The sequence below is a fragment of the Rhinatrema bivittatum genome, chromosome 15 (genome assembly GCF_901001135.1).
Source record: "Rhinatrema bivittatum chromosome 15, aRhiBiv1.1, whole genome shotgun sequence".
Lineage (NCBI taxonomy): Eukaryota > Metazoa > Chordata > Amphibia > Gymnophiona > Rhinatrematidae > Rhinatrema > Rhinatrema bivittatum.
The window spans coordinates 29,104,976-29,113,994 of NC_042629.1; the positions used below are offsets into that span (position 1 = coordinate 29,104,976).

General features: G+C 44.0%; 1 protein-coding gene across 2 annotated transcripts in view; it reads right to left on the reverse strand.

The window, feature by feature from the left end:
- Positions 1 to 8,519, reverse strand: part of BTLA (B and T lymphocyte associated) — a 61,120-nt gene extending 52,601 nt beyond the window's left edge. For both annotated transcript variants that reach the window (XM_029579158.1, XM_029579157.1), the window contains exon 1: positions 8,235 to 8,519. In XM_029579158.1, coding sequence (XP_029435018.1) covers positions 8,235 to 8,319 — 85 coding nt within the window. In that variant the 5' untranslated portion in view covers positions 8,320 to 8,519. The remainder of the gene's footprint in view (positions 1 to 8,234) is intronic.
- Between the last annotated feature and the right edge of the window lie 500 nt (positions 8,520 to 9,019).

Here is a 9,019-nt window from a genome sequence, read left to right on the forward strand (position 1 = left end):
GACAATTTTCTCAGTGGAAGGGAGTGGGCAGTGGAGTGCCTCAGGGATCTGTATTGGGACCCTTACTTTTCAATATATTTATAAATGATCTGGAAAGAAATACGACGAGTGAGGTAATCAAATTTGCAGATGATACAAAATTGTTCAGAGTAGTTAAATCACAAGCAGATTGTGATAAATTGCAGGAAGACCTTGTGAGACTGGAAAATTGGGCATCAAAATGGCAGATGAAATTTAATGTGGATAAGTGCAAGGTGATGCATACAGGGAAAAATAACCCATGGCATAGTTACACAACGTTAGGTTCCATATTAGGTGCTACCACCCAAGAAAGAGATCTAGGCGTCATAGTGGATAACATATTGAAATTGTCAGTTCAGTGTGCTGCGGCAGTCAAAAAAGCAAACAGAATGTTGGGAATTATTAGAAAGGGAATGGTGAATAAAATGGAAAATGTCATAATGCCTCTGTATCGCTCCATGGTGAGACCTCACCTTGAATACTGTGTACAATTCTGGTCACCGCATCTCAAAAAAGATATAATTGCAATGGAGAAGGTACAGAGAAGGGCTACCAAAATGATAAGGGGAATGGAACAGCTGCCCTATGAGGAAAGACTAAAGAGGTTAGGACTTTTCAGCTTGGAGAAGAGAAGGCTGAGGGGGGATATGAGAGGTCTAGAACGGGTAGATGTGAATCGGTTATTTACGCTTTCAGATAATAGAAAGACTAGGGGGCATTTCATGAAGTTAGCATGGGGCACATTTAAAACTAATCGGAGAAAGTTCTTTTTCACTCAACGCACAATTAAACTCTGGAATTTGTTGCCAGAGGATGTGGTTAGTGCAGTTAGTATAGCTGTGTTTAAAAAAGGATTGGATAAGTTCTTGGAGGAGAAGTCCATTACCTGCTATTAATTAAGTTGACTTAGAAATTAGCCACTGCTATTACTAGCAACGGTAACATGGAATAGACTTAGTTTTTGGGTACTTGCCAGGTTCTTATGGCCTGGATTGGCCACTGTTGGAAACAGGATACTGGGCTTGATGGACCCTTGGTCTGACCCAGTATGGCATGTTCTTATGTTCTTAAAAATAAAGAAACAGTACGCAGTTGTATCATCCCCAGAGCCTGTATAAAGGGCTCCCGGCAAGAAAAGACCTGCAGTTCAGAAACCCTATGCACCAATTAAATTGCCACAAGAAACACCGTTTTCAAGGTTAGTAACCTCAAGTAAAGGCTACGCATTGGGCGAACAGTCGGGCCCGCCAAAAAAATCCAAAACTAGATTAAGACTCCACAAAGGCACCGGCATCCGCAAGGGAGGATGAAGATACTTCACTCCTTTTAAGAAACGGGCCACATCTGGATGAGCCGAAAAGTGTCCACCATTCACCTGACCTCAAAAACAGGCAAGAACTGCCACCTGTACCTTTAATGAATTAAGGGCCAACCCTTTATTCAATCCATCCTGCAAAAATTCCAAAAAGAGTGGGATCTTAATTGAACAAGGAGGAACCCCGCGATCTTCACACCAAGCCATCAAACACTCGCAAAACCCACACATAGGCTAAGGAAGTGGAGATCTTTCTCACTCATAGCAAGGTGGCAATCACCGCAGCAGAATATCCATATTTTAAGCAATCAAGCCCTCTCAAGGTCCATACCTTAAGACAAAATTGAGTTGGATCTTCGTGAAGAACAGGCCCCTGCCGAAGCAGATTCCTGTGATATGGAAACTGGAGAGGAGAGTCCACCAGAAGCCTTTGCAAATCTGCATAGCATGGCCCTCTAGGCCAGAAGCACCATCCCCATGTGACTGTCATTCCTCTGAATCATTCTGCCCAACATGGGCCACAGGGGAAAAGCATCTAGTAGCTTGCCCTCCAGCCACTCCTGAAGGAGGGCATCGATGCCCAAGGACTTTTGATCTCTCCTGCGACTGAAGAAGCAAGGAACCTTCGCATTGTGAGAAGTCGCCAGCAGGTCCAGAAACGGAATGCCCCAGCTATCCACTAAGAGCTGGAATGCCTCATTTGACAATTCCTATTCTCCTGGATCCAGACTCTGTCTACTGAGAAAGTTGGCTCTTAATTTCTCTTTTCCCACAATGTACCAGGGTGAGATATCCTGAAGATGCACTTCTGCCTTTTCCATAAATTGGGCTATTTCCTGCGACACTTGCTGGTTCTTGGTTCCTCCCTGGTGATTGATGTAAGCCACTGTCATCACATTGTCCAACATTATGCGGACTGCTCAACCCTGCAATCGGTCACCGAATTGCAAGCATGCCAACTGGACGGCACGGGCTTCCAGCCAATTGATGCTCCAGAGAGACTCTTCTGTTCTCCAGTGCCCTTGTGCTGTCAAATCCTGTCAGTGAGCTCCCCAGTCATGGAGGCTCACATCTGTTGTGAGTATTAGGCAGTCTGGTGACCTTAGGAAAACCCCCTTTCTTAGATGATCCGCTTGCAACCACTATTGCAGGTGTATGCAGATCTCCATCAATTGGTGGAGGCAAATCGAATAGTCCTGAGACTGTGGGTTCCAACGAGACAGTAGAGTGCCTTGAAGAGGATGCATATGCACCCTGACCCATGGCACCACTTTTACGGTCGCTGCCATCAATCTGAGTAGCTGCAGGTAAGACCACACTGTTGGACATATCATGTTTGTCAATAGTTGCACCTGCGCCATCAGCTTCTGAATACAGCCCTCTGGCAGGAACATTCTGCCCTGCTTTATATCGAACCAAATACCAAGATACTCCAGTGACTATGATGACTGGATTGCTCTTGGCCAGGTTCACCACCAAACCTAGCTCCTGAAACAAAGAGATCAACTTGCGAGAGACCCGTAGGCTCTCTTCCAGACTTTTGGCCCAAATCAGCCAGTTGCACAACTATAGGAGTACCAGAATACCATCCTCTCTCAGGTCTGCCGCTGCCACCCCCATCACCATAACCATAGTACTTGAAACTGATAATAATGCCCCAAAATTGTGAAACGCCGAAATCACTGGTGCTCTAGCCGGATGGAAATATGAAGGAACACCTTAGACAAGTCCAGAGACGTCAGACATTCCCTCAACTGCACTGCCATTATCACTAAGCACAAGGTTTTTTTCTATTACCATTTGTTTAAACAGAACCCCTTGTAAGGCATCCACTATCTCTGTACTTCTAGTCATTTGCAGGTGATTCATTTTTGCATGGAAACCTTGTGCTTAGTGATAATGGCAGTGCAGTTGAGGGAATGTCTGACGTCTCTGGACTTGTCTAAGGTGTTCCTTCATATTTCCATCCGGCTAGAGCACCAGTGATTTCGGCGTTTCACAATTTTGGGGCATTATTATGGGAGGGAGTTATACTCAACCTAGTGTTAACTAACGGGGATAATGTCTCTAATGCCTGGGTGGGTGTCCACCTTAGCACCAGTGATCATTAAACAGTATGGTTTGATATTGAAAATGGGATTCAGAGAAGTCACGTGAAGACCCAAGTTTTGAATTTCAAAAATACGAACTTTGTCGACATGGGGACATACCTGGTGGTAGAACTAGGTATCTGTGAGAAAATGAGAGAGGTGGCACAACAGTGGGCCAAACTAAAAGGCACAATTACAAGGGCAACAAATCTATATGTTAGAAAAGTAAACAAAAGTAAGAGAAATAAGAAACTGATCTGGTTCTCAAAGGAGGAGGCTGATAAAATAAAAACAAAAAGAACAGCGTTTAAGAAATATAAAGGATCACAAAAAGAGGAACACAGGGAAGAATATCTGGTGAAACTGAGGGAGATGAAGAATGAAATCAAGAATGCAAAAAGTCAGTTGGAAGAAAGGATTGCCAAAGAAGTAAAGCATAGTGACAAAACATTTTTCAGGTATGTCAGAGAAATGAGAAAGCTTCATAAGAACATGCCATACTGGGTCAGACCAAGGGTCCATCAAGCCCAGCATCCTGTTTCCAACAGTGGCCAATCCAGGCCATAAGAACCTGGCAAGTACCCAAAAACTAAGTCTATTCCATGTTACCGTTGCTAGTAATAGCGGTGGCTATTCTCTAAGTGAACTTAATTAATAGCAGGTAATGGACTTCTCGTCCAAGAACTTATCCAATCCTTTTTTAAACACAGTGGTATAGTGAATTGAAAGGTGACAAAGATCAATGGGTGGAGAGTAATGAAGAAATGGCCAATATATTAAACAAATACTTCAGTTCGGTGCTCACTAAAGAAGACCCTGGAGAAGGACCATCGCTGGTCAACAAGACTGTGGATGGGGGTGGAGTAGATGAAACTCCGTTTGCAAAAGAGAATGTATGGGAAGAGCTAGAAAAACAAAGTGGACAAGGCCATGGGGCCGGATGAGGTACATCCTACTATACTGTCCCTCAGATATGTGCTGACTGGTCCGCTGAAGGACCTGTTCAATAGATCCCTGGTAATGGTAGTGGTGCCGCATGACTGGAGAAGAGTGGTGGTAGTCCTGCTTCACAGGAGTGGGAGCAGAGAAGAGCATGGAAACTACAGGTTATTTAGCTTCACCTCAGTGGTGGGAAAATTAATGGAGAATAAGCTGAAAGTGGGTTGCTCGGAGTGGCCTCAGAGAGAATGGGGAAAGCCATCGGGGCTCCCCTAGGGCTCGGCGCGCGCAAAGGGGCAGATTTTATAAATCTGCGCACGCGCGAACAAGAGTACACGGGATTTCAATAGATACGCACGTAGCCGTGGTTATCTCTGCTGTAATTTATCCCACTAGCAGCCAAAGGCTTCTGAAAACAGTCAAAGGAGAGACCCAACATGAGTCAGAGTGCGTGTGAGTAATAGTGCTTGTAAAAGAGAGGGCATGTGAGAGAAAGTGAATGTGTAGGTAGTGTAAGACAGCAAGACCATGGAAACATAGAAATGACGCCAGAAGAAGACCAAACTGTCCATCCAGTCTGCCCAGCAAGCTTTCACTTTTTTTTTCTCCCCCATACTTATCTGTTTCTCTTGTCCCTTGTAAGTGACTTTTTGTTCTATTTCCCTTCCACCCCGCCATCCCTTCCACCCCCGATATTGATCTATTTCCCTTCCACCCCCACCATTGATGTAGTTAGCAGCGCTGGAGCTGCATCTAAGTGCTGGAGCTGCATCTAAGTGAAGTATCAGTGCTGGAGCTGCATCTAAGTGCTGGAGCTGCATCTAAGTGAAGTATCAGTGCTGGAGCTGCGTCTAAGTGAAGTATCTGGCTAATTGTTTAGGGGTAGTAACTGCCGTCATAGCAAGCTACTCCCACTCATGTTTATCCAGCCTGTGCAACTCAGTCCTTGTTGCTTGTTGTCCGAATATAAATCATCTTTACTTCATTCCCCCTGCCGTTGAAGCAGAGATCTTTTCATCATTCCCCCTGCCGTTGAAGCAGAGAACTATGCTGGATATCATTGAGAGTGAAGTATCAGGCTAATTTGGTTTGGGGTAGTAACCGCTGTATCAAGCAAGCTACTCCCCTGCTTTTTTGTGGATGCAAATCCTTTTTTTTTTCTATTTCCTCTTGCCGTTGAAGCATAGAGCAATGTTGGAGTCGCATTAACCGTGTGTATATTTATTTAATTAGGAAATTAATCTCCAGGTAGTAGCAGTCATTCCCGCAATGAAATAGAGCATATGAGTTGTGTGTGAGAGATTTTGTGTATGAAAAAGTGAGAGCATGTATGAGATAGCATGTATGTGTGTGTGAGAGAGCACATATAAGAGTGATTTTATTGTTTGTTTTATAAGGAATGGCAATTCTATTTTTCCATTATTGCACTATATAAAGAGTCTGGCTCGTAGCAGACTCCAGTTTAATTTTTGTCTGCATATTTTTTATTTATCCTTTGTGGTCTCTTTATTGTGCATCTGGTGAGAGTCTGTCTGCTAGCAGGTAGTTTCTATGTAGGGATCTATAGCAGCCTAGCTTGTTCTGTTTTCCTAATAGGAGGGGCATTGGTGTTTTAGGGCCCAGTGAAATGTTTGCAGTGTTGCCTTTTCAGCAGTAGGATTCAATGCCTGCAGCTGGTGTTCTTTTGGTATGGGAGGTTTTCTATATATAGGGCTTCTCTATTTTTATTTATTTATTTATTTAAAGGTTTTTTTATATACCGCGGAACGTTTCAAAACATCACCTCGGTTTACAATGAACAATAATTTAGCAACAGGCTTTACAATCTCTAGGCCCCCCCATGAGCATCCACCTCTCTCCCCTTGAGTTTTGTGTGTGTGTGTGAGAGAGAGAGAGAGAGACTGGGAGCCTGCCTGAGGTGTGTGTGTGTGTGTGTGTGTGTGTGTGTCAATGGGATTCTTCCTATATTGTGTGTGTGTGAAGAAATTTTGTGCTACCCCACTAATCCAAGACAAGATCCAGGTGACTCGAAATCAAAACATTTCAGGTACGGAGATTGGGGAAATTTTTCTGTCCTTATTAGTTTTCATTATTGGGTGTCTGATGTGTCTGCCATTTTGAAGTGTTTTATTGCTGTTTAGAAAAATTTTCAAATTTTGTATGAGCTCTTAATTATTGGATGTTACTCTGTTCATCAGCTCATTGGAAACGTTTCGAGTGAAGGCATTGAGAGGAGACAGAGAGGGAGTGAACCAGGGGATTGCTGGGGGGTGGGGAGTGTACCAAAGGTAGCATCTGTCCCGGGTATCACATACTTTAGGTACACTATTGGCTGGTGTAGACGGAAATGAAGGTTCTGGAGTGGCCATTGCAGTCTCTTGGCCTTCCCATCATTGAGCCACTTTGGGGAACACTCAAACATGCAGAAAATAAAGGGCCTCATTCACAACTATCACAAAAAAAAAACAACCCACAAGCCGTCATTGCTGCAAAAGGGGGCAGTACACGTTAATAAGAACTAAGGGTATGCAAACTTTTGAACAGAACCATTTTATCATTTCCTTTGTTGTTATGGTTTATTTAATGATTGTGCTATTCTGTGATGCATAAAATAGTTTAATTTGACACCCATTAAAAATAACAACCGAGTTTTGTCTGATCACTCGCGCTTTCTTAAAATGCTACACATCTTACGAATTCGGACAGAGGTGTGTAAACTTATGAGCACAACTGTATACATATCTATCTAGACATAGAGAGAGAGGTCCTACACTTGTTCATCTGGGAAGAAATATTTAAAGAGATTCTCCATGGGTAAACAGACACCGTAAATACACATGGAGAACGTGGAGAAAAGGGGCAAGGTTCGGGTGGGTCGTTTGATTTGAAATGCCCACCCACTCTATCGCACATATTTTGCACCAGCAAAGTAAGCAGGGTAAAGAATCCGCCCCGCAGCGGCTGCCATGGCATTTTCAAAGGCAAATCCCATGGGGCGAGAGTTCCCTTTGAAACTGGGTTTGCAGGACCATGGAGACTTTGTTCCTGTGGGTCTACGAGCACTGCAGGCAGGCTGAAAATTGGCCTCCCCATGAAATAAGAGAGGTCCCTGTCTCTTTGTTCAAACAAAGTGCCTTGCAAAGGATACAGGCCTTTCAAAAAAGAAAGCTCAGGACCTGCACACCACTAAGTGGGTTCAAAGGTCCGGAAGATGGTTCTGAGCGTAGAGCTGTGCAAACCACTGAAAGTCAAACTCAAACCGGGAGCATTCCAGCCTGATTCTAATGTGAGGGAATATTTGAATTTTCCCCAGATACCCCGGGGAAAGCAGTTGGACGACTCATCGCTGGATTTGGGGAAAATTCAGAAGAAATTAGAAAAAATTCAAAGCAGATTCACAATCTGGCAAAATCCACCTTAAAGTTTCAAAATGCTGAAGTGAATTGATTTGATCTGCTTCATATTTCATCTGCAAATGTTCAATGAACTAGCCTACTGAAACTGTGAAATGTTTCTGGGTCTATCAAATTGTTTCACAAATCTTAAGTTTTCACACCTTTGGTTGCAGCAGATAATTCACGTTCAGCCAAGTGCTAAATAAAACTAGCTTTTTACTCAGTTGGAGTTTTGCTTCCAAATTTATTACTTCAATCAGATCACATTTTCATCACATCTAGACCATGTCATGCATACAGAGTTTTAGTCTATTTTAGCCCATCGGCCTCAAGTGAATTATTTGAATTTTGATCTCGCATTTGTTCTGTTTTCAAGGTGCATTGAAATCTGGGCATGGATTCCAGCACGAATCACAGTTACCTACGAGCTGCCTCACGAAGACTAAATAAATATGGGCCAGACAGGCTTCTTACCGCAAGCTTTTGCCATCAGCAGAGCCAGGGAGCAGAGCATGCTGAGCAGGGTCCGTTGGCTCCACATGGCTGCCGAAGCCAACATCACCACGCACGCCTCACTGGGTTCTTACAGACATCCAATTTGGGTTTTCAAGAGGTGCAGCCACAGCATCGTCTTTCTGCGATCTCGGTTCCGTCCATTTCTGAGCGCGCTTGCCGGTTTGGATTCTCATTGTCAGCTCAGCCCCCCAAGAAAGAGACGAGGAGTGGAACTGAAAGATCACCTCCCTTCTTCCGCACACTTCACAGCCCACTTCTTAGTGTGCACTGCTCGTAATAGTGCAAAGTGTGCATCTCGGAAACTCTGCCCTGCAGTAATTGTCTTTGTGGGTTGTTTTGTTTTTTTTTACTATCGCTCTGTAGCTCACATTCAGAAGTTCATACTGTGAAAAAGAAAAAAATGGAACAAAAACTGCAGCTTCCGAGCTGAGGTTTCCTGGGGGAGCTGCAGGAATCTGAGCTGAGTATTTACTGAGAGAGCGATTTCAAAATGATGGGCTGTTTTGTAAATTGCCCACCCGTCATGCAGGTAAAAGCCATGCACATCATTCTGCAGCTCACATCGTTTTACCTGCATTGGGCAAAGGTGTTCCTGGGAGTGGGGTTAAGTCAGGGGAGGCAACAACCTGCGTAGTTTTGCATTTTCATAACTGTGCACCTCGTTTTCCTGGGGGGGGGAACACACATATAAAGCAGGTGCAAATGCCTGCAGGTAGTTTTTCCAAAGGGAATTTTCAAAGGGA